At 43.5% G+C, this 26,850-nt stretch overlaps 1 protein-coding gene across 1 annotated transcript in view; it reads left to right on the top strand.

Moving 5' to 3' along the window:
• Window positions 1-26,850, top strand: part of slit3 (slit homolog 3 (Drosophila)) — a 713,397-nt gene that overhangs the window by 43,270 nt on the left and 643,277 nt on the right. The window contains exon 2 of the mRNA XM_034181986.1: window positions 14,133-14,204. Coding sequence (XP_034037877.1) covers window positions 14,133-14,204 — 72 coding nt within the window. The remainder of the gene's footprint in view (window positions 1-14,132; window positions 14,205-26,850) is intronic.

Below are 26,850 nucleotides of genomic sequence, written 5' to 3'. Positions count from 1 at the left end.
CGCGATGGAGGCAAGTGAAGCGACGCGAGTGAAGCGATTTTGAGCGTTTTGCGCGTTTGTGACGCGATATTGCGTCGCCTCACGTCGCGCTGCCCTCCTCCCCAAGTTCAAAAATCTGAACTTTTTCGTCTCGTCACGCGGCGATGACCAATCAGGGACTGAATATGTAGTGACGTGGAGATGTCTGGAGTTTGACTGAAGATGTGAACATGTCCTGTGTCTGGTAGCAGCCTGTGAGCAGGACTTATGTCTCTTTTGTCCTTTATTTCACAATCATGACAGAGTTTTTGGAGCGAGCAGCAGCACAGCAGCGGGGAGCGGAGTTTCTTTTTCTTTTTATTTTACGTGCACGCGCGCGTGAATCGTCCTGGAGATTATTTTACTTATTAACTACACACCTGTATAAAGCAAATGGTGACTGGTTTCTAAACACAATTATGACAGAGTTTTTTTGGGGGAGAGCCAGCTGCAGCAAGCAGCAGAGTTTTTTTTTTGTTTTTGTTTACATGTGTGCGCGTGAATGGGACAGTTGATCCTCAAACTGGGTCCTGCAGAGGTGGAAGGACCGCTGAAAGTGGCCGTCACCCAGACACAGCTCCTGCAGCAAATAATGATTCTCTCTGTATTGGGAGCTTTCCACAGCAACTCGCTCCGTGTGATCAAGGTCCGTCATGTTAGCTTGACTGACAACCGGAGCCGGCGAGCGGAATGGAAGCTCCTCCTATTTGATGACGCACCGGGGCGAATTTTTGCAGCGAAAGTCCACCCAAGCAGAACGACACACCGGGCAAAGGAGGCGCGTCCGTCGCCTGGCGACCCACGCAAATTTGTGTGAATGCGGCATTACACCGATTTTCAGCTCTACATGCTTTGCCTGCACAATCCTGACCCACTCAGCAGATACCAAAACCCTGAGATATTTTACAGGATGTTCAAAATCCGGATGTTTCATAAGGATTTGAAATATTTTAAAGCATTATTTTGAGTTACTTTTTAAATTTGCAGTAAAAGTAGGTTTTCCTGTTCTGTTGCATATTTTGACTTATAGTTTGAGGTCTTCCTTTTCATGTTATCTCCAGAACAATGTTAAAAACATAGGTGTTTCAAAACATTTTGAAGCAGTCTTTTGAGTTGGTCATCGCTAATTTTCAATACCAGTGAAAATGTTTGGCACTATCCCCAGCCACACATTCTATCTATTCTTTGATCTCAGTTTTACTTTACTGTTCTGTTTTATAGTTTAAGCTCATTTTATGATGTTGTCCCTTCCATGTGGACTCTGGAACAATGTTTGAACCAAGGTGTTTCAAAGATTTCAGAAAGTTTCAAAGGTGTTTCGAGTTAGCATGACTCTTTTAGAAACAACACAAACGTTTGGCACCATCTGCAGCTGTACATTCTAGCTTTTCTTTAATTCTGTTCTGTTGTATATTTTATTTTGAAATTTAGCATGTTTTCCTTTTGCTAGCATGTTGCTAGCTTATCCCTGCTCGTTAGCTGATGCTAACATGAGACATGGAGCAGATGTGATGTTGCACAGACAAAGCAAAGGTTTTGTTCTCCACAAACTAACCACTTTATCCTCATTGTGCGTTCTTTTAAATTTGTTGCATTACAAGATGATGGCATTTATTTTTTATTTTTTGGTTATGATTTGCACAGAATAGCTGGGAAGGACAAACTTACTCACATACTTTTTTGACATTTCTGTTGTTGAGACCCCCGCAAGGATTATTTTCTTTTTTTCTTTACTTAATATGATTCCTCTAAGCAGCAAAATTTCAATATTTTCTTAGTGCTGATTTGATTAAATAGTTTTGAGCTGCTTCCCTTTAAGCAACTTTTTATGAAGTTCGAATCGATTTTATGCGATTGCAGTGGCGTTGTGAAATGTCACTCAGACATTTAAACTGGACTGATGGCAGTGACACCAAATACTAATTTTAACGTACGGCGTGCCCCCCCACCAGTGACAAAACAGCGGAAAGCGCAGAGCTCAGCGCCAAAGGAAGAAGGCAATTAAGATTCCTTGTGTAACTGAGAGGTAAAAAGAGAGAAATTGAGCATGCCAGTGTTGGAGAGGGAGCGATGGAGAGCATAAAAAAGTATGAGAAAGTGGCGTAGTATAAGAGCTTTGTGGAAAATAACAGGAGATTAGGGCAGGAAGCAAACGCATTCGGAAACGAAGCATTAGATGGAACAACAAAGGATGAAAGACGGGGAAAGAAGGGAGAGATAAGGATGGAGTGTCTGGAATACAGGGAGAGAATGAGAAAAGGAAATATTCCGGCTACAGTAGAAGACGCAGAAAGAGAAAGTCGATCAAATCTATTTCTTCCTCTTTAGTGCGCAAAATGAACAAAAAGGATGAAGAGGCTGAAAAACATGAAAGAACCCCACTTACCCCACATTTTAATCTGTTGTTTTAAAACAAATATTTCACGGTTTGCCGTCCCGACTTTGTTCCCGGAAACCCCTCGGGAGTCTTTGTCACCTGATCTGTCGTTTGTTTAACATTCCTCACAAATCGTTATTTCTGTGCTTTTCTTTGTCCACGTCTGTGGCGTAGCCAACCAATAAAGCTGTAAGTGAATCAGCCCTCCAAACGCGTTTTGCACGTGTGTGTCTGTGTGTGAAGTCAAGCTGCAGTTTGCCAGCCTGATGCAGCCAGACTGTAAGGTTCACTGATTTCAGTGGTTTGGGGTTAAGCTCTGTCTCTGGTTGTGTGCTTTGTGGTATATTAATTCCCCGAACACCTGCTGGTTGCATCCATGTCTTATTCCCTTTTTGTAAGTGTGCACATCTGTATGTTGTGGAAACAAACTGCCCAGAATTGACTTTTTGGGTTTCTCACTGGCAGCTGGTCAGTTTAATTCATAATAAAACTTTATTGCTGGTTGAGGAGATAAGTCGGGCCATCCAGTGCCCTGCGCAAGCGCATTATTCCTCAACCTGACCTGCGCTGATGTGGGGTAAAAGTAACGACCCTATTTGCTGGCCATTCATATCCAGAAATGTTCAGTCTAATGAAGTTCACTGAAATGTGATGAAAGCAAATTAATCTTTTCAATTTCTGTGACAGCAAGTTGACTTGTTTAAACAGCAGTGACAGCCAACTGTGGGAGTAGCTTGATGAGATGTATATTTGACTGTATTACATCATCGAGAGTCTTACTGACTGGACAACTTGGCGACAGCAGATGTAGATTTTATTTTCTAGATCAAAGAATAATTATGTGGTTAGGCTATAAAAGTCCATATAGCTGTGATGTTATAAAGTGGGCAACGTGAGTTTGTGACATTTTCTCAGGACACATTGACCTGCACACGCAAACTCCACAGAGAGGAAAAAAGTAGTAAAAGAAGAACATGCTTAATATTTATGTGCTTTATGACATCATAAATTGGGTGACTTTTTCGTTTGCACTGACATGACAGAGTTGGTTCCATTTTGTCCATATGTCACCATCCAATCTCTTTACTCACAAAGCGAGAGCTATATTCAGGTTCTCAGCAGTAAGTCGGACTCACTTCCGGTGGGGGTTGGCCTCCACCAGGGCTGTGCCTTGTGACCAATCCTGTTTGTGATATTCATTGACAGGATATCAAGACATAGTCTGGGGGAGGAAGGTTTCCAATTTGGTGGGCTCAGGGTGCCATCACTGTTTTTTTGCAGATGATGTGGTCCTGTTGGCTTCATCAGTCTGTGACCTCCAACACTCACTGGGTTGGTTCACAGCTGAGTGTGAAGCGGCTGGGATGAGGATCGGCACCTCTAAATCTGAGGCCATAGTTCTCATCAGGAAACCAATGGATTGCCTACTCCGGGTAGGGAATGCGGTCTTGCCCCAAGTGAAGGAGTTCAAGTACCACGGGGTCTTATTCATGACTGAGGAGACAATGGAGAGTGAGGCAAGCTGGAGAATTGGCGCAGCAGGGCTGGTGTTGCATTCACTCTACCGTACTGTTGTGATGAAAAGGGAGCTGAACCAAAAGGCGACACTCTCTATCTACTGGTTAATCTTTGTTCCTGCTCTCACCTATGGTCATGAGGGTTGGGTCATGACCAAAAGAACTAGATCACGGGTCCAAGCAGCCAAAATAGATTTCCTCAGGACGGTGGCTGGTGTCTCCTTTAGCGGTAAGGTGAGAAATTCGGCCATCCATGGAGAGCTCGGAACAGAGCCGCTGCTCCTTCATGCTGAAAGAAGCCAGCTGAGGTGGTTCGGACATCTGGTAAATATGCCCCCTGGGTGCCTCCCTAGGGGGGTGTTCCAGGCACGTCCATCTGGGAGGAGACCCCGGGGAAGACCCAGGACTAGGTGGAGAGAATATATCTCCACACTGGCCTGGGAACACGTCAGGTGTCAGAGGTGGTCAATGTGGCCTGGGAAAGTGAAGTCTTGGGTCCCCTGCTAGAGCTGTTGTCCCTGCCGCCTGATCCTGGATAAGCGGTTGAAGATGAGTGATGAATAAGCATTAGAAAATGCATTTTCTATCCATAAAATAGAATTTGTATGTTTAAATTCTTTAATGTTTTGTAGGTTTGGGACGGCTAATGAAAATCATTTGTCGACTAGTTTGGTACCATTAGTCATCGACTAGTAAGCAACTAAATTTGACATTGAATGAATTAGATTAGATAAAACTTTACTGACCCTTTGGCAAGACTCCCTCACGGAAATTGAGGGAAATTAAGCCTTAATGGTGAAACTCAAAGGTGATATTTATTTTAACAAATATAAGCACAAAATCACAAAGAGAAAAAAACAGCATTAGCATGAAGACAATACCTTCCTGCCTTTGACTCCTCTAGGCTTGACTATTGTGACACCCTGCTCTTTGGGATCTCTGGTAAAAATCTTCAAAGGCTCCAATACATCCAAAACAGTGCAGCTAGAATTCTGATGAGCGTACGTAAACAGGAGCACATTACACCTGTTCTCTATACCGTCACTGGCTCCCCATCACCTAGAGAATCCATTTTAAGATTGCTCTCATCACCTACCATACATCCATGGTAATGCCCCTGCTTACCTCAAAGACCTCCTCACTCCCCACACATCCTCCCGTTCCCTTCCTTCAGACAATACCAATCTCCTCCATCACCCTCTCACCAAACTTTGCACCATGGGAGATGGGGCCTTCTGTTCAGCACTTATGAAAAAAAAACTATGTCTAGTCCTTCCCACTGTAGCCAAGTGCTTGCTCACAGGGGGTCGTTTTGACCGTTGGGGTTTTACATAATTATTGTATGGCCTTGCCTTACAATATAAAGCGCCTTGGGGCAACTGTTTGTTGTGATTTGGCGCTATATAAAAAAATTGATTGATTGATTGATTGATTATACCAAAAGTATTGAACTTTCAATACAATTTCAGTCAGCATCTGGTCCCAGCTTTGCTCCAGCACCTGGCTTTGTATCCTCACTGTTTGTTTGACTCCTGATCGGTCTCCTTGGTGAGAATAGAAGTTTCCACTGTCGAACAACAGAAAGATGGAGATAAGGATGGAGAGATAAGTTAAGAAGAGAGAAAATGAGGGTAGGAAAAAATGTAGCCAACTGTAAAAGCACAAGATTGAGATAAAAGGGGAGTGATTAGGCGGGGAGAGAAAAACAGAGGAAGGTGAAGAGAAAGTGTTTAGTCAACTGTGAAAGATAAGACGGGATAGATTGCGTGAGTCATTGAAGAAAAACTGAGATTAGAGTGAAGTAGAAGCGAGAGGAGGAGGCTGGAAACGCAGGGGCGAAACACTGACAGATTGACATGAAAGCGCTCAGATCAGGAAGAAGTGATTTAAGATAGATGAAGGGAAGCAGAGATTGCATGGAAGAAAACAAAATGTTTGGAATTGAGAAAAAGTGGAGTGGCGGGGCTTTCTGGATTGGCGTGTACATACTTCATCGAACAAATAAATGAGAAACGCTCCTTCACCTCGCATCACAAATGATTAATCAGCGCTAAAGTGATCGGTAAGCGTTATAGCCTTTGTACATCTTTCTTGTACAGCTGAATCCTTTTCAGACAAAGTGATCACTTCTCGATTGGAGAATGGCAAAGTGGGCAGCCGTCAAACTCTCATCAGGTCATCGGGCAGCAAAATAAATAAATAAATAAATAAATTTCAAGTTATTGCTGCTTCCATTTGCAGGACGGCACCTATGTTTTTTTTTTTTTTTTTTTAGGATATGTCTGCAATAACATTATTAAAAGTAATTTATTTTGGATACTGCCCTTATTTTGCTCGCGCTCGCTATTGGATGTGGTTTGGATCTGTGTCCTGGGGACGTTCTGTTGAGGATGGAAATGTGATGAGCTGACAAAGTCAGTAAATAATATCCAACCTGGTGGAATCTGTAAGTTTTAGCTAGCTGTTTCACATGATCAGATTTTATAAATTCTTTCTCTTTTGGTGACTCTTCTGAAACCATCCTGACATAATCTGGAACCAGTAGTATATCGTAAGACTGGATCAAATACCATATTCTTCTGGCTATACTGTAAACTGACCCTGATTATAAGGCGGCCCCAATTTTTCAAGACTTAATTTTAGATGTAAAAGAGATGTACTGGAGGTCAATTAATTTTTCAAATAAAAATGCTTTTATTTGAAAATAATGCTTGTAAAAGCACAATTAATGGGCAGCTGCTCATTTCTTTTTCCATCATGTAAAGACACACTCGCCTGTCAGTCTCTTGAATGTGGTCACTTTGAGGAACATGGCAAGCTTTTCTCTGACTGAATTTTTACCATGTTCTTTTTGGGTTCACCACCTTATAACACAAGTAATGTGAAAAAAGAGACACAAAATAAGAGTAAATGCGAAACCTCACCTTGCTTCTTTCCTAATTCAGCTCAAGGAGCTTTGCTGGAGGCTGTGTGCTCATGTCCTCGAAATTCTTTCACTTCTGTCCGATTTTTAAATGTTTGGATATCACAGCGCTGTGCACTGTGGTTTTAATGGAAGGACAGGTGCAACTACAATGTAAGAAAAGGATTTTCAAAAAAGTATAAACAATTAATTTGACTTCATGCTTGGTTTGTGCTCTGACATGCACTGTCAACTGTGGGACCTTATATGTAGACAGGTGTGTGCCTTTCCAAATCATGCCCAATCAACTGAATTTACTCCAGGTGGACTCCAATTAAGCTGGAGAAACATCTCAAGGATGATCAGTGGAAACAGGATGCACCTGAGTTCAATTTTGTACTTCATGGCCAAAGGTATGAATACTTGTGTACATGTGACTTCTTAGTTTTTTATATTTTTAATAAAATAGCAGACATCTACAAAAACCCAAACGTTTTTCACATTGTCATTATGGGGTATTGTGTGTAGAATTTTGGGGAAAAGAAATGAATTTCATTCATTTTGAAATAAGGCTGTAACATAATAAAATCTGGAATAAGTGAAGTGCTGTAAGCACTTTCCAGATGAACTATATGCATGTATGTATGTATATATATCAAGATTTTTATATATATATATTATAGCAAAACAATGTAATTAATGTAAATAGAACACAATTTTCATATCGATTAACAAAGTTGAAATTCATCACACATTCCATTTATTCATGCATATTTAGCAGGTTTTCATAATAATACAACAACATGCTTTTGGAGGGCGGTATGCATTTTCAGAGGTCCGATGTCCATGCCCAGTTGTACAAAATGACAGATATTCACCCGAGTTAGACGAATCTCTCTCTCTCTCTCTCTCTCTCTCTCTCTCTCTCTCTCTCTCTCTCTCTCTCTCTCTCTCTCTCTGTACTTGTTTTACTTCTTCATATTTCATGTTTAGTATGCCTTGATGCCTGCTTCAGATCAAATTTCCTTTTTGATAATAATAAAGCTCCACGTCCCAACAGCCAGGGGCTGTGAGCATGGACCGGGTCACCCGCCCTTGACCGCCACCCAATCCTCTCTGCACCCGACCCCCATGGCCCCCTCTGCAGATGGTGAAACCACAGGAGGGCGGGCCCACGTCGCTGTTTCAGGCTGAGCCCGGCCGGGCCCCATGGGCTAAGGCCCGACCGCCAGGCGCTTGCGCGCGAGCCCCAACACCAGGCCTGGCTCCAGGGTGGGGCCCCGGCTCCGCCATACTGGGTGACGTCTGACCCGTCACCTAGGACCTGTTTGCCTTGGGAGACCCTACAAGGGGCACAAAGCCCCAGACAACATAGCTCCTAGGATCATCCGGGTACGCAAACTCCCCCACCACGATAAGGTGGCAGCTAGAGGAGGAGTTTCTGAACCTCGGATTCAGGAGGAGCAGTGTGGTTTTCGTCCTGGTCGCGGCACACTGGACCAGCTCTACACGCTCCATCGGGTGCTTGAGGGGTCATGGGAATTCGCCCAACCAGTCCACATGTGTTTTGTGGATCTGGAGAAGGCGTTCGACTGTGTCCCTCGGGGCACCCTGTGGGGGGTGCTCTGGGAGTACGGGGTCCTTTGCTAAGGGCTATCCGGTCCCTGTACGACCGCAGCAGGAGCTTGGTTCACATTGCCGGTAGTAAGTCAAACCTGTTTCCAGTGCACGTTGGCCTCCGCCAGGGCTGCCCTTTGTCACCGGTTCTGTTCATTATTTTTATGGACAGAATTTCTAGGTGCAGCCAGGGTGTAGAGGGGGTCTGGTTTGGGAACCACAGAATCTCGTCTCTGCTGTTTGCGGACGATGTGGTTCTGTTGGCTTCGTCAAATCAGGACCTTCAGCGTGCACTGGGGCGGTCTGCAGCTGAGTGTGAAGCATCCAGGATGAAAATCAGCACCTCCAAATCCGAGGCCATGGTTCTCGACCGGAAAAAGGTGCTTTGCCCTCTTCAGGTCGGTGGAGTGTCCTTGCCTCAAGTGGAGGAGTTTAAGTATCTCGGGGTCTTGTTCACGAGTGAGGGACGGATGGAGCGTGAGATCGATAGACGGATCGGTGCAGCATCTGCAGTGATGCGGTCGCTGTATCAGACTGTCGTGGTGAAGAGAGAGCTGAGTAGGGGGGCAAAGCTCTCGATTTACCGATTGATCTACGTTCCGATCCTCACCTATGGTCATGAGATTTGGCTCATGACCGAAAGAACGAGATCGCGAGTACAAGCGGCTGAGGTGAGTTTCCTCCGCAGGGTGGCTGGGCGCTTCCTTAGAGATAGGGTGAGGAGCTCGGTCACTCTGAAGGAGCTCGGAGTCGAGCCGCTGCTCCTCCACATCGAAAGGAGTCAGTTGAGGTGGCTCGGGCATCTTTTCCGGATGCCCCCTGGACGCCTCGCTGGAGATGTGTTCCGGGCACGCCCCATTGGGAGGATGCCCCGGGGAAGACCCAGAACACGCTGGATGGACTACATCTCTCGGCTGGCTTGGGAACGCCTTGGGGTTCCCCCGGAGGAGCTGGGGGAGGTGTGTGTGGATCGGGAGGTCTGGGCGGCTTTGCTTGAGCTGCTGCCCCTGCGACCCGACTCCGGATAAAGTGGAAGAAAATGGATGGATGGATGGATAATAATAAAGCTGAAGTTATCTCACTTTGTCTTAAGGTATTACAGTTAATATTGAGCGAGTCTGTACCAATTTCAAGCTACAAGATTGTTGTTGAGTAAGACCACACATCTTTTCAATGAAAGAATTCATGAAATGACACCAAATTAAGCTTCACTGTTAACAACTTCACATTTGATATTATTAACAGAACCATGCACTGATTTACACAACAGACATACAGCAAAATCCGAACTGATGAAAACCTGCATAGAGCTGCAATCAAGTACTACCAGGACACACACACACACACACACACACACACACACACACATATATATATATATATATATATATATATATATATATATATATATATATATAAACAAAGACGTTTCCAAAGTGCTGCACATAGAATCAACATGGATGACACCCCAACAGTCATGAATTAAATTAAAATAAGAAAAATAACAATAAAAATAAATAAAACATGCAAAGATAAAAAAAAACCTAATGAAATCAACAGAAATAAATGACTACAGCATACAAAAGATAAAACCAATAAAATCAACCTGGATAAAAAAACAGTAAAAGCCAAACAGTAAAACAGAAGAACACACAACTCATGCGGTGTTAAAAACCAGAGGATAAAAGTGAGTCTTCAGACAAGACTTAGCTGTTCGGACGTGGAGGGACAGAGCGTTCCAGAGTCTGGGACCAGCTACAGATACATGTCCTGGTAGTCAGGAGGATATGTCAAGAGGCCATCAAGTATGACCATTGGGTATTGCAAAGACTGTCCATCTGTCTGTCTGTCTGTGCTCAGCGTAAGTCCAGTCTTATTACTGCCAGAGTCTTCAAATTCACAGGGAATATTCTTGGGACAAACACCTTGGACTAGTTCAAAGATGGCTAACTTTGATCTATTTTAAGAAGTTAAAAAGTCACATTCAGTTTCAATCTGTTCCGTTTTTTTGTTTGGAGTGGCGGAGGTAACAGCCAATCAGAGTAGAGCGGCAGTGTGATGTCAGTGGCAGGTCTGTGGAAAAATGCATTTATGTGCTTATATAACATGTTTCTCATATATTCTGTAAAACGTAGCGAGAAATAAACACGTCCAAAACTGAAAACACAGTTTTTTTTAACCTCATAACACCTCTGAAGTCATTTACAAGACATTTAGAGGATGTTAGTGTGGTGACGTCACAGGCAGGTAGCTAACTGCAAACTCAGTTTTGTTTGTGTGTAAATATAACCTCTTTGTCATATATTATGTAAAAGCAAGCAAGAAATAAACACTTCTAATACTGAAAATGCTGTTTTTGTAATCTGATAACACCTCTTGAATGATTTTAATGATATTTCACAGATATCAGTATGCATGCTAATTTCTGCTAACTCAAAGCTAATTTCTCCTCATAAACGCAAATATTGTTTATGATTGATTGATTGATAGAGGGGCTTTATTGAACATGTACAAATTGTAAGTAGGACAATAGTATCTTAAAAATTAATGTAAATAATAATAAATATACACACACACACATGCACACACACTTTGCACTGGGATACCAATTACACAGTCTCATACGGGCGAGGATATTTTACCTTTGTGTTCTATTTTTAAGAATTTTAGCCAGGCAAAATTTGCTGACCCATTGATAGGATTTTTTTTCTCTCAAAACAAGAAAATTCAATCAAATTCAAGAATGAATTTGATTGAATGTTTTGCAGTGTACATGTTCAGACCATCGATTTCTATTTAATCCACTAGGTGGTGGATGCAGCCTGTGTGCTGTTGCCAGCAGCCGCCATCTTGCTTAGCGTTATCCGCGTCGTCAGGCATTAGATTAAATAGAAATCTACAATGCACTGACTTAAACTTGGGTTAAGGTGATCTGAAAATGCTGTCTTGTGCAGCGTTCAGGTGCTGTGACAAGCTGACAAAGGACTATCAGCTGGTTAAATAAATAAAAATAATAATACATTGTGTAGTGAGCTTTCACAAGTGAGTACGTATTATATGTAATATAACTGTAGTGGGGAAATGACTAATATTTCTGAATAAAGGTTAGAAAATGATTTATTTTTGTGTCAGTCTGCATTCTGCAGTGACTTCAGTTTTACTGCCTGAATGCTTTGTCGTGATAAATATCACACCATTCGTTTACTGATTCAATGAGAAGTCTCACTTTCATATCTCAGTTTATTCCTTTTTAATTTAGCCTCAGGTGTTTTCTTCACATCAGGTTTTCCATCCTGAGATATTCTGTAAGAGCAAAATCATAGAATGGAAATGCTTTTTCTCTTAATTTGGTGAGTGACATGATAGTCGCTTTGACATTGTATATTCTACTATTATAAGAAGATACACGAATGAGATTAATACTTTCACCTGGCGTGGATGTTTCATTTTATTTGATATTTTCACAGAGATACGTGCCGTAAAACCGGCGCAGCAGGTGGTTAAGAGCAGTCTTTAATATTCATATCTTTAATATGATGCAAGTACGCAAAGCTCTTACTTTCACCCCTGATTATTTCCCATCATTAACTTCACTTCATAATGAAATTAATTAAGGATCAGACTAGTATCTGGTGTCATGGCAGACATAGTGTGTTTGACAAACTGATGGTATTATTTTCTATCTGTACTGGGACAAACAAATTAATTCAAGTCTATTATATAAATAGTGTTTGTATTCTGTATTTGTTTTGGCAAATACTGGCTGTACAAATGTAGGACTGAGTTTGAATAATGTGATCATGTCCACATTGATTTCTGGATTTCTGGGTGATTCTTTAACTACGGGCACTATTGGCCTTGTAAATGTAATTTCCACCACACCATTGCTTTACAATATAAAGCGCCTTGGGGCAACTATTTGTTGTGATTTGGCGCTATATACATGTGCTCTGATGTCACTGTTTATCTCCATAGAAACTACCCAAACAATCTTTCATACAAACTGTTTAAAGGGACATTAAAGTGTTGTGGTGGAAATTATGGCAATAGTGTGGGACAACTACATTTTGTTTAAAAAAATCACAACAGTTGTATGACATTGAATACCCCAATTATGTTTTGATTATTTTACTGATATTTTATTCAGAGATATTTTAAAACATTACAAAAAAACTTTCTTTACCATTCATTTTTATCATTGAAGATCAAAAGTCTGGGTGTAGGACAAGCACAAAACGGCAATATTTGCATATAATGATGCTGAAAAAAGGTGAAAAAGTCATCATAGACTACTAGAACAAATTTCTTAACACACTTTCATTGTAAAGATAACTATAAAAGTGTGAAATTTCCCCTTTTTTCTGTTTTTCATACAATATGATCAAAGGACATAATAAGTGCCCGTAGTCTAAGAATCACCCTTCTATTCATGTCTGCTTGTCAAACGCTAACCAAGACGGTTGCGCTTTGGCAACAGCCAGCGAATGACCAGATTGGCCCGGTCCACTATCTAGTGAGTATATAGAAATCAATGCTTCCAGACTACAACATGTCCATGACAAATAAACATGGAAAATTCAACCGCCTTTGCGCCAGATTCCCTTTGATTAAATCGCAAAGAGCACGTGGACACACCCCAAGTGGGTTTGCACCATCTGTCCGACTTGTTTTGGATTCTGCTGTTAAGGCGGGGCCCTTTAGGTCTTATCTCACTTTACTGCCATCATTATAGAAACTTTTGCATCAGTTCTCATTTGCTTCTGTTTTTCAAATCTTAAGATCTCCAAGTAGAAACTTGTCACACCACAGACTCTTACAAACCTGTGGCCTCACTCTGAGAATTTACATTTACATTTATGCATTCAGCAGATGCTTTTATCCAAAGAGAATTACAACTGCAGGATAATAAAACACAAGACTGGAACAGATCATAAAAAATATAGCAGCCAGAACAGAAATTACATTTTATTTTTTTCTTAAATGTGACATTACAGAGGCAATGACGGTACTGATGATGTGCAGGGTATGGTATTCCTCAGCAAGCTTGAACCACCAAACCCCCTTTTAAAGATGCCTGTTGGACCCTGGACACAATTTTGGGCTTGAGGAAATGGCTGCCCTAACCCACACCAGCCGCCCCCGTGTCAGGCCGGGGTACATATATGGCTCCCATTAGTGGTCCCTGCCACGGCCACTCTGGGAAGCCTTTTGAAACCTAATATGGTCTTAAATCACATTTATAAATGTTTAGGTGAATTATGAAAAACACACACGGAGACCGACTTGGCAAAAAAACAGGTTGTGTTTGTGTATTTGCTCTTGTGTGTGTGTGTGTGTGTGTGTGTGTGTACGTGCGTAAATATACAAAGTGTAGGGAAAGATGTTATTGTCTTCTTGCCCCATTATGCCCCAATTCCTCCAGTAACAGCGTTTCAATAAACGACAAAACTGTCTAAGGGGACTCTCTTTCAAAACACTTTGAATGAGAGCCAGGAAATGTGATAACCCAAAAACAGTGATGATGGAAAGGAGAAAGTAATTTCAGTGCAATTTTTAAAAAAATTTCTATGTCCTCTGGACCTTGACATTATTGCCTCTCAGCGTTTTAGGTGATAAACTAAAATTATTATTGTTTAATCATGTGATTACAGGTTGTTAATGTCACACAGCAAACATTCACAGTGGTTCTGTCTTTCTGCAGGGATCTGAACAGAAACAACATCACCAGAATCACCAAGGTGGACTTCTCTGGCATCAAGAACATCAGGATTCTGTAAGTTTGCTTTTTACTTTTTATGTTTCATTTATATCACTAAAATTAACATTGAATCGGTGTGTAACTTTGCAAAAACAATGTCGGACTCTGTAGTTTTCTCTGGGCCCCTCCCCAATCGGACCGGGAGTGACATGTTTAGCCGCATGTTCTCCTTGAATTGCTGGCTGTCTGAGTGGTGTCCAAAAAATGAGGTGGGCTTCATAGATAATTGGCAAAGCTTCTGGGGAAAACTTGGTCTTGTTAGGAGAGACGGCATCCATCCCACTTTGGATGGAGCAGCTCTCATTTCTAGAAATCTGGCCAATTTTCTTAAATCCTCCAAAACGTGACTATCCAGGGTTGGGACCAGGAAGCAGAGTTGTAGTCTTACACACCTCTCTGCAGCTTCTCTCCCCCTGCCATCCCCTCATTACCCCATCCCCGTAGAGACGGTGCCTGCTCCCAGACCACCAATAACCAGCAAAAATCTATTTAAGCATAAAAATTCAAAAAGAAAAAATAATATATCACCTTCAACTGCACCACAGACTAAAACAGTTAAATGTGGTCTATTAAACATTAGGTCTCTCTCTTCTAAGTCCCTGTTAGTAAATATTATAATAATTGATCAACATATTGATTTATTCTGCCTCATTACTGTGAGTTTCTCTGTGAATTTTCAGACCTTTTGTCTGACTTAGTGCTTAGCTCAGATAAGATAATTATAGTGGCCGATTTTAACATCCACACAGATGCTGAGAATGACAGCCTCAACACTGCATTTAATCTATTATTAGACTCAATTGGCTTTGCTCAAAATGTAAATAAGTCCACCCACCACTTTAATCATATCTTAGATCTTGTTCTGACTTATGGTATGGAAATTGAAGACTTAACAGTATTCCCTGAAAACTCCCTTCTGTCTGATCATTTCTTAATAACATTTACATTTACTCTGATGGACTACCCAGCAGTGGGGAATAAGTTTCATTACACTAGAAGTCTTTCAGAAAGCGCTGTAACTAGGTTTAAGGATATGATTCCTTCTTTATGTTCTCTAATGAAGAGTTTCAGTCAGGTTTTAGAATTCATCATAGTACAGAAACAGCATTAGTGAAGGTTACAAATGATCTTCTTATGGCCTCGGACAGTGGACTCATCTCTGTGCTTGTTCTGTTGGACCTCAGTGCTGCTTTTGATACTGTTGATCATAAAATTTTATTACAGAGATTAGAGCATGCCATAGGTATTAAAGGCACTGCGCTGCGGTGGTTTGAATCATATTTGTCTAATAGATTACAGTTTGTTCATGTAAATGGGGAATCTTCTTCACAGACTAAAGTTAATTATGGAGTTCCACAGGGTTCTGTGCTAGGACCAATTTTATTCACTTTATACATGCTTCCCTTAGGCAGTATTATTAGACGGTATTGCTTAAATTTTCATTGTTACGCAGATGATACCCAGCTTTATCTATCCATGAAGCCAGAGGACACACACCAATTAGCTAAACTGCAGGATTGTCTTACAGACATAAAGACATGGATGACCTCTAATTTCCTACTTTTAAACTCAGATAAAACTGAAGTTATTGTACTTGTCCCCACAAATCTTAGAAACATGGTGTCTAACCAGATCCTTACTCTGGATGGCATTACCCTGACCTCTAGTAATACTGTGAGAAATCTTGGAGTCATTTTTGATCAGGATATGTCCTTCAATGCGCATATTAAACAAATATGTAGGACTGCTTTTTTGCATTTACGCAATATCTCTAAAATCAGAAAGGTCTTGTCTCAGAGTGATGCTGAAAAACTAATTCATGCATTTATTTCCTCTAGGCTGGACTATTGTAATTCATTATTATCAGGTTGTCCTAAAAGTTCCCTGAAAAGCCTTCAGTTAATTCAAAATGCTGCAGCTAGAGTACTAACGGGGACTAGAAGGAGAGAGCATATCTCACTCATATTGGCCTCTCTTCATTGGCTTCCTGTTAATTCTAGAATAGAATTTAAAATTCTTCTTCTTACTTATAAGGTTTTGAATAATCAGGTCCCATCTTATCTTAGGGACCTCATAGTACCATATCACCCCAATAGAGCGCTTCGCTCTCAGACTGCAGGCTTACTTGTAGTTCCTAGGGTTTGTAAGAGTAGAATGGGAGGCAGAGCCTTCAGCTTTCAGGCTCCTCTCCTGTGGAACCAGCTCCCAATTCAGATCAGGCAGACAGACACCCTCTCTACTTTTAAGATTAGGCTTAAAACTTTCCTTTTTGCTAAAGCTTATAGTTAGGGCTGGATGAGGTGACCCTGAACCATCCCTTAGTAATGCTGCTATAGACTTAGACTGCTGGGGGGTTCCCACGATGCACTGAGTGTTTCTTTCTCCTTTTGCTCTGTATGCACCACTCTGCATTTAATCATTAGTGATTGATCTCTGCTCCCCTCCACAGCATGTCTTTTTCCTGGTTCTCTCCCTCAGCCCCAACCAGTCCCAGCAGAAGACTGCCCCTCCCTGAGCCTGGTTCTGCTGGAGGTTTCTTCCTGTTAAAAGGGAGTTTTTCCTTCCCACTGTCGCCAAGTGCTTGCTCACAGGGGGTCGTTTTGACCGTTGGGGTTTTTCCTTAATTATTGTATGGCCTTGCCTTACAATATAAAGCGCCTTGGGGCAACTGTTTGTTGTGATTTGGCGCTATATAAATAAAATTGATTGATTGATATAGCGCCAAATCACAACAAAGTTGCCTCAAGGCTCGTCACACAAGTAAGGTCTAACCTTACCAACCCCCAGAGCAAGCACACAGGCAACAGTGGTAAGGAAAAACTCCCTCCAATGATTTGAGGAAGAAAGCTCAAGCAGACCAGACTCAAAGGGGTGACCCTCTGCTTGGGCCATTCTACCAACACAATTGACAAAATGAATATACAGGAAATTTTTGGAGTCTATGCTGGTGCACAGGACGGGAAGCCTGCAGAAGCAGATACCACTCCCATCGCTGGATGGAGCCGCACCTCAAACACAGAGAGAAAACAGAATCAGTCATCAGAAAGACAACAAATACAGAAGAAATACTAATGTGATCGGCAGCCACTAGCCCTAAGTTTCACTAAATGCCCCAGACTTTAGATAAAGTTGAGGCCGTGGCATGCTCTCTTTACTAATAAATGAATTTAAAAGGGTAGAAAGCATAGCAACATACTATGCCAGTATGCTAGCCATACGAAAGGGAGAACAAGTGTGTCTTAAGTCTGGACTTGAAAGTCTCTACTGTATCTGACTGTTATATTGATGCAGTGAGATCATTCCACAGAACAGGGGCACTATAAGAGAAAGCTCTATAACCCGCAGACTTTTTATTGACCCTAGGGACAGAAAGTAGTTATGCATCCTGAGAACACAGAGCCCAAGCCGCTACGTAGGGTTTAAGTAGGTCAGCTAAGTAGGGAGGTGCCAGTCCGTGAACAATTTTATAGGTTCATATCAGAACCTTAAAATCTGATCTCACAGGGACAGGAAGCCACTGAAAAGATGCCAAAATGGGTTAAAAGTCAAAAGTCTGGTAGCAGCATTTTGAACCAATTGGGAACCCTTAATGCTGGACTGCAGTAAACCAGAAAATAGAACATTGCAGTAGTCCAATCTAGAAGAGACAAACACATGAATCAGCATGTCTCGGCATCAGCCATAGACAGGATTGGACGAATCTTTGCTATATTTTGCAGGTCGAAGAACGCAGTCCTCGTAATATCTCTAATGTGGAGCTCAAAGGACAACGTAGGATTGAAAATTACCCCAAGGTTCCTCACTTTGTCAGTGTGATGTATGACACATGAGCTAGCATTTTTTCCACCCATAAACTGTTCACTGCTACTGCAACTGCTGAGCGTTTGTCAAGCCAAGTTGTTGGCAGGTTGGCAAGTTCACAGTAAACTGACTGTGCTTATTTTAGTTCAATTCTGTCATGTGGGAATATACAAGTGATGAATTCATAACGTAAATAATAATGGCTTTTTTGGGTAGAGAGAGAGAGAGAGAGAGAGAGAGAGAGAGAGAGAGAGAGAGAGAGAGAGAGAGGTAAGTCCTCAACAGGCCGTGAGGCCAGTTGGTGCTGGTGCTTATCCCTAGTTACCATAGTATGAAGTGGGTGATAGGTTACTACTCCCCCTATATGGGAATGCCCAACCATCGCAGGTTACTTCTCCAGCTAAGGTTGATATTTATTCACAGCTAGTTGAACTGGGTTAATGCGGATGATGGACATAGACAGGTGGCCTGACTGGAAATCAAACTCATGTCTACATTTTCATGGCCAAACTCCTCATCCCACTGAGCTACCTGCTCTAACCGAGGTAATAATGCACAATGTATAGCTTTATATTCTAATCATTCTTCTGGTTTGAAGACACAGATTATGTTCACCTCAAACATTTATTTCAGTCATATCCCTTCAGTGTAATGGATCTAGTCAATGACCTCAGTGCAGAGAACCACAGTGATGGGTGGTTTGAACAGGTTTTATTGACCACAACTGACCACAATCTGTGGTGCAAATTTGTTGAGAATCCGTGGAGTAGTTTTGACATAATCCTTCAAAGCATTATATAAAGTGAAATCTTGATCCGGAATGCAGATTTGGATCCGGACCACCTACAAAATTTAATGGAGTCTTCCATGGCCTAATATCTATCTGTGGTGAAAATTTGGTGAGAATCCATGAAGTAGTTTTTATGTAATCCTTCAACGGGTATATAAAGTAGAACTTGATCCAGAATCCAGATCACCTCCAATTTTAATGGAGTCTTTGATCGCCTTTGTTGAAAATTTCATCAAAATCCATGCAGTAGTTTGGACATAATCCTGCTAACAGACAGACAGACAGACAGACAGACAGACAGACAGACAAATAAATAAATGGCAATGATTTTATTAAATCCTTGGCGGACATAATAATCCAAAAAGCCAGGCAGAGTTCAGTAACCAGAGTTCTCAATTGTGACAGTATTTCATGGTGTTAGGCAGCAGAGTTATCCAAAACACAGGATGAGGTTTTATAGAAATTTGTATACCACAGTCCAAATTGGTGTGGAAAAAGACAGGAATCCCAAATGGTAACAGAATGTGTGACATGGAGTCAAAAATACTGCAACGACAACAAAAAACAGTAGGCAAAAGACAGGACTCCAGAACGGTAGCCAAAGTCAGTGATGTAGTGGAGCAGATAACTGTAACAATCATTCATTTCTGGAAACAAGCACAAAACCTGGCACACCGAGTCCTTAGATGTCACTCTTTTGAAAAACCATTTGAATTTTGGCACTTGAATTTTCAATAGGTGACCAGGTAGGGGACAATTGAAGAATGACACAGGAGTCAAAATTTTAAAATGATTCCATCATATTGAAAACTATACCACATTATTTGTCTGGTCATAAAGATTCGAAAAAGGTATAGTTTGGATGGTCTATGACTGAATGTTATGGAGTTATGGGGTAAAAACAGCAAGAATGGTGATAAAGGTCAATCTCAGTTTGTACAGGAGTCAAAAGTTAAAGGTGCTCCAATTTTGGAAAAAAAAATGGTGCATATTATTGGTTGAGCTAATAGGATGAATAAATAGAACAGATTTGATTGTGTTGAATGTTTGATCTCCAAAGTAAAGATCAATGTCGATCCATTGGATTCTATGACATGTGACATACTATAGTATTACCTCGTAATGTTGACCTCTGTACAGTTCTTTTCAATTAATTATTCAATTGACCCCTACATAGGTCTCAACCTCACTCCAGAAAGGAGAAAGAGGGTGCAGGTTTCTTTGTAACCACCAACTCCACCAGGTGATTTCACTGATTACCAGCAGATGGGTTGCACAGAAGGGATGAGTTCATCATTGAAGTTGTTGTGAAAGTGTAGGAACACGGACCCACAACAGGGGGCGCAAATGAACGGACAATGGAGGAAGTCAAATAACAACGCTTTACTGTTGTGAATAAGCACAACAAACACGGCAGATCACAATAGTAAGCAATGAAGTCAATTCACAAAAATGTGTCACGTGGGCAGGCTCGAAGATAAGAGACGTCCGTCCAAAGCAGAACCGGAACCACACGATTTCCTCCGCCACCGAACCCCGGGAATACTGGAGCCGCCAAGTCCCGAACTCCCAGGTGGCCACTGCCTCCGCTTGTCGGATCTGGTACTGCTGGCGAGGAACAAAAAACAGTTAGATGTGGATGCGTTTGCACCCAGCAACACGTATGGTGGGAAAACCACCTCCACCTCTCATCAGAAACTGGTAAGTGCAGGAGTGTGAGTACTTATCAAAGAGGTAGGGAAAAAGTCCAACACAGTCTCCAGCTGTAAATACTCACTGTCTGCTATTAAACACACAAAGCAACAAAGTATTATTGTCGGGAAGACAACACAATCGGCTGAGCACTTTACCTCCTAGGTAGAGCGATATCTCGGCAACGAGGTGGAGATGTCGTCTTGCTGATATACTACTGAAGATCAGATGATTGGTGACAGCTGTCGTAGGTGATAAGTGACAGCTGTCACCCCGGCTGCTCCTGTGAGGCGGCAGCGCCCTCTTGTGCCTGGAGCCCGCACTCCAGGCAGGGTGTCCTCTGGTGGTGGTGGGCCAGCAGTACCTCCTCTTCAGTGGCCCACACAACAGGACCCCCCCCTCAACGGGCGCCTCCTGGCGCCCGACCAGGCTTGTCCGGGTGGCGGCGGTAGAAGTCGGCCAGGAGGGCCGGGTCCAGGATGAAGCTCTTCTTCACCCAGGAGCGTTCTTCGGGTCTGTACCCCTCCCAGTCCACCAAATACTGGAAGCCCTGGCCCATCCTACGGACATCCAAGAGCCGGCGCACAGTCCAAGCCGGCTCGCCATCGATGATCCGGGCAGGAGGTGGTGCCGGACCCGGAGCACAGAGGGGTGAGGTGTGATGCGGCTTTATCCGGGACACATGGAACACAGGATGGATCCGCAGTGAGGCCGGAAGCTGAAGCCTCACTGCGGCTGGACTGATGACCTTGAGGATCTTGAAGGGGCCGATGTAACGATCCTGCAGTTTAGGGGAGTCCACTTTGAGGGGTATGTCCTTTGTCGACAACCACACCTCCTGCCCTGGCCGATACGCAGGTGCCGGGGTCCGCCAACGGTCTGCATGGGCTTTTGCCCTCGTCCGGGCCTTTAGCAAAGCAGAACGGGCGGCGCGCCACACCCGACGGCACTTCTGCAGGTGGGCCTGGACCGAGGGCACACCGACCTCTCCCTCAACCACCGGAAACAACGGGGGCTGGTACCCCAGACTCACCTCAAAAGGGGAGAGGCCGGTGGCAGAAGACACCTGGCTGTTATGGGCATACTCGATCCAGGCCAAATGGGTACTCCAGGCCGCCGGGTGCGCGGCCGTCACGCAGCGCAGGGCCTGTTCCACCTCCTGATTGGCCCGTTCTGCTTGCCCGTTGGTCTGAGGATGATACCCAGACGAGAGACTCACCGTGGCCCCCAGTTCCTGGCAGAAGCTCCTCCAGACTTGCGAGGAGAACTGGGGACCGCAATCGGAGACGATGTCTGTTGGGATCCCATGCAGCCGGACGACGTGGTGGACCAAGAGGTCCGCTGTCTCCTGGGCAGTCGGGAGCTTCGGGAGGGCCACGAAGTGGGCCGCCTTGGAGAATCGGTCCACTATCGTGAGGATGGTGGTGTTGCCCTGGGACGGCGGGAGGCCCGTGACAAAATCCAGGCCGATGTGGGACCAGGGGCGATGAGGCACAGGCAGCGGCTGGAGCAGTCCCAATGCCCTGCGGTGGTCAGCCTTGCCCCTGGCGCAGGTGGTGCAGGCCTGGATATAATCCCGGACGTTGGCCTCCAGGGACGCCCACCAGAAGCGCTGCTGGACAACTGCCACGGTTCTTCACAGCCCTGGATGACAGGAGAACTTGGAGCCGTGACAGAAGTCCAGGACTGCAGCCCTGGCCTCTGGTGGGACGTAAAGTTTGTTCTTCGGCCCAGTTCCGGGGTCCGGGCTCCGTGCCAGGGCCTCCCGGATGGTTTTCTCTACGTCCCAGGTGAGAGTGGCCACGATAGCGGACTCCGGGATGATAGGTTCCGGTGGATCCGACAACTCCGTTTTGACTTCGTCTTCATGCACCCGGGACAAGGCATCCGATCTCTGGTTTTTGGTCCCGGGGCGGTAGGTGATCCGGAAGTCAAAACGGCCGAAGAACAGTGACCAGCGGGCTTGCCTGGGGTTCAGCCGCTTGGCGGTCCTGATATACTCCAGGTTCCGGTGGTCAGTGAAAACCGTGAATGGCACGGACGTTCCCTCCAACAGATGTCTCCACTCTTCAAGAGCCTCTTTCACCGCAAGGAGTTCTCGATTGCCGACGTCATAGTTCCGTTCGGCCGGGGTCAACCTGCGGGAAAAATAGGCACACGGGTGAAGGACCTTATCGGTCTCTCCGCTCTGGGAAAGCACAGCTCCTATCCCTGAGTCCGAGGCGTCCACTTCAACCACAAACTGGCGACTAGGATCGGGCTGCACCAGAACGGCTGCAGACGAGAAGCGCCGTTTCAACTCCTTGAACGCGGCATCGCACCGCAATGCCGCAGCAATAGTAAGCAATGAAGTTAATTCACAAAAATGTGTCACGTGGGCAGGCTCGAAGAGACGTCCGTCCAAAGCAGAACCGGAACCACACGATTTCCTCCGCCACCGAACCCCGGGAATACTGGAGCCGCCAAGTCCCGAACTCCCAGGTGGCCACTGCCTCCGCTTGTCGGATCTGGTACTGCTGGCGAGGAACAAAAAACAGTTAGATGTGGATGCGTTTGCACCCAGCAACACGTATGGTGGGAAAACCACCTCCACCTCTCATCAGAAACTGGTAAGTGCAGGAGTGTGAGTACTTATCAAAGAGGTAGGGAAAAAGTCCAACACAGTCTCCAGCTGTAAATACTCACTGTCTGCTATTAAACACACAAAGCAACAAAGTATTATTGTCGGGAAGACAACACAATCGGCTGAGCACTTTACCTCCTAGGTAGAGCGATATCTCGGCAACAAGGTGGAGATGTCGTCTTGCTGATATACTACTGAAGATCAGATGATTGGTGACAGCTGTCGTAGGTGATAAGTGACAGCTGTCACCCCGGCTGCTCCTGTGAGGCGGCAGCGCCCTCTTGTGCCTGGAGCCCGCACTCCAGGCAGGGTGTCCTCTGGTGGTGGTGGGCCAGCAGTACCTCCTCTTCAGCGGCCCACACAACAGAAGTACTGTGGTGTAGTTGGTTGTTACAAAGAAATCTGCACCCTCTTTGACCTGTAGCCTGACCTCATTTACACACAACCAATACACTGGCCAGTTATATGAGTGACCCGTTAGACTCACCCACACACTCCGAAAGTAGAACAAGAGAAAGTCTTTCTCCTGCTTCAAGTCCATAAGGGAGACATCCAACTCCAGCTGCATCTCGACATTGTGGGTTTTTACTGTTCCACTTCCTTCCATCCACTGAACAAGGTGTAGACTATTGGGGTGTAGGCTGCAAGGTGAGTCCTCATCAGGTTGCTCACCATCTAGGCACCCTCAAACTATTCCTGGCATCTGTGCAGAACTGACTCTGTCCTTTCTAATGCTTTCTAATGCTTCTAGAGTTTATGACATCAGAGGTGCTACTTCCCCTTTTGATGATAATTATATTGGGACACACCAGGGCATAGTGGTTAGCACTCTTACCTCACAGTAAAAAAAAAAGTCTGGGATTCAAATCCACCCATGCTCAGTTCCTTTCTGTGTTGAGTTTGCATGTTCTCTCAGTGCCTGCGTGGGTTTCCTCTAGGCACTTTGGTTTCCTCCTACTATAAAAAACATGCTTATTAGGTTTGTGCTCTTTACACAGCCAGTGACCAAGACAGTGTGTGAAGAACTGGAGTCGGTCCTCGGGCTCTGCTCAGTAGCTGCCCACTGCTCTCAGTGCGATTAGATTTTCTAAAATGTTTTTGATTGGTACGGGAAAAATGCAGACACACAATCTCCCCAAGGGGGATTAATAATAAGGTATTAATTATCATTAAAATTTTCATTGGCTGCTTAGACTTTGAAGTGGCAAATCAAAAATATGGGTTCATATGTGTATGCCATTCTGAAGAGTACGGTAAAAGTTACCTTTGGGTATCCCCCCCACACAACAAAAAACATGTTGGAGCAATTAAGAAAATGTACTCCTTACCTAATAGGACTGTATATGGCTATAGGCAAAACATGTCTATGAAATATAGTATCCCATAGTAATGAGGTATTTCAAGGCAAGAGTAAATGTGATTTTTACTGTCCACAAGGTCAAATTTGCCAATTACTTAATATTTATAAGGCACTCTAGCAGAAGACTCATGAGCTGACATGTCAGTAACGAGCAGCATAACACAGTTTGATACTCAAACAATGCAACAGCAACTTGTTAAAGTGGGATTTGTGTCGATATTCAAAGTAAAGTAATAAAGTGAGCTAAGAGTTTGCTAGAAGACCCTCAGATATCAAATTCATCCACCAAGACCTAACAGTTCTTTGTTTACCTGCGTTCAGCTGAGCTGAACTGTAGGTGGTGGTGATGGTGGTGGGAGTCTCATTAAAATACAAATAATGTGAAAGACTAGAAAGATGAGCAATTTCGGCTGCTCCCTTGTTTCATTCAGGGTCACCACAGCAGATCCGAGTTGGAGCTGCATATTGGTTTGGTTTATCTGGGACCCTTATGCGATGGAAACAAGCTCACTTAACTGCTTGTCCACCATCCCTGCCCCTGCAAACAATGTGAATGGCATGAAAATATTAACTTATTAAATTACTGTTAAGTCCTGTGATAGACTGGTGGCTTGTCCAGGGTGTACAGTACCCCTCGCCCAATGACCGTCGGGATAGGCTACACTTAAATGGAATAAGAGGGTACTGACAATGAATGAATTAGTTATTGTGGATCCCTGTCTGGCTCAAAATCTAATCAGCTTATGCGTGATAAGCCTACCTGTCCACCAAATTTCATTTATATACATTCATGTTTTTGAGACATTAGATTAAAAAGTACAAAGTATAAACACCCAAAGTGATCACCTTCTTCCAAATGTAATAATAAGTAGAGGAAAGGAACATAATACAACTCACAGTGCAGTGTCTGTCTAGTTGTGTTTATTGGAGACACATTGAGGATATTCAGTGGCTCTGAGTACAACTGACATCTTTATAATCACAAAAAAAGTGTTTCTTTCTCTAGTATAGTCCTCCCACCTATTGCTTCACATTAACGTTCACCAAAGTTGTGCACTTTTGGGAATCAGTGTCTTGCCCAATGACACTTCAACACACCTCAGCAATTCGGGATCAAACCCACCAACCACCAGCTGCTGCCGTTCCTTCACCTGCTCCCGTTAGCGGTCACCATAGCAGATTGTCCTTCTCTATCTCATGGTATCTTACTAAAATGCATACCTGTAACCAAATCAAAACCTCATGGCTTCTACATGTGTGGTCAGAAGATTACATACAGTCACCATGGACATGAACATCACAGAAAAAATTAGATTTCAATTCCTTTTAACTCTTTTTCTGGAGCAGAATGAAATATATTTTGGGATTTCAGCACAGAGTCTCCATGTTGGATCCACTGTGGTGACCCAGATACATGCAGGGTCAAAAATGTATACCTTCACACCTTAACCAGACACTTGTGGTTTCCATCACCAGGTGTCTGTCAGAATTGTGGTTGGATATTTGCCCACTTTTCTTGGCAGAATTTGAATTGGCAGACAATGCAATCTGGTGGTTTCCTCAGCTTTGGGGCACACTAGATATTCTTGTTTGGGTTGAGGTCAGGACTTTCAAAAGGTCAGATCAAACTAAATCAGGATTTCTCACGAATGTGTGAAGTTTTGACTCAGTAGGTGTAATGTAGAGAAATGTTGGTTTCTCAGAATGCAAAAGAATTGCACCCTACTTTTACTTGGTCAGGCTCAAATCTTCTCAGTTGCCCCATTGAACCTTGGTTTATTCATTCCACAACCAACTTTGAAGTGTGTTTTGGGCCATTCTCCCACTGGAATATGAAATTGTTCAATTTCAACCAAAGTTTCATCCGTCCAACAGATGGATTGAGATTTTGCTGAAGAATTCTGAGATTGACCTCGTCCTTTATTATTTCATCCACTTTATGCAATGTGCACGTTCCACCACAAGCAAACCAGCCTCAGAGCATGATGCTGCCGCCACCACCCTTAATGGTTGCTACAGACCCCTTTGGGTCTTGTTTGCTTGAGGTTTCTTCCTGAAATCATCAGAGGGAGTTTTTCCTTACCATTGTTGCCTGTGTGCTTGCTCTAGGGGTTGGTAAGTTTAGACCTTTCTTGTGTGAAGCGCCTTGAGGCAACTTTGTTGTGATTTGGCGCTATATAAATGAAAACAAATTGAAAAATTGAATTGAAATTGAAAATTGAGTGTTGTTGAAGGTGAATGTCACCCTTATTCAACCAAACATCCTCAATCTGCCCAAACAACTCAGTCTTTCTCTCATCTGACCACAAAACCTTCTTTCATGAGGTTTTTACTTTCTTCCATGTGTCCATTTCTTCCATTAGTTGAGCTTGAATTTTGGAGCAGGAGCTTTTCA

The sequence above is a fragment of the Thalassophryne amazonica genome, chromosome 11, assembly GCF_902500255.1.
Source record: "Thalassophryne amazonica chromosome 11, fThaAma1.1, whole genome shotgun sequence".
NCBI lineage: Eukaryota > Metazoa > Chordata > Actinopteri > Batrachoidiformes > Batrachoididae > Thalassophryne > Thalassophryne amazonica.
The sequence above is the reverse complement of the archived record's forward strand: the minus strand, read 5'-3'. Positions and strand labels throughout refer to the sequence as shown.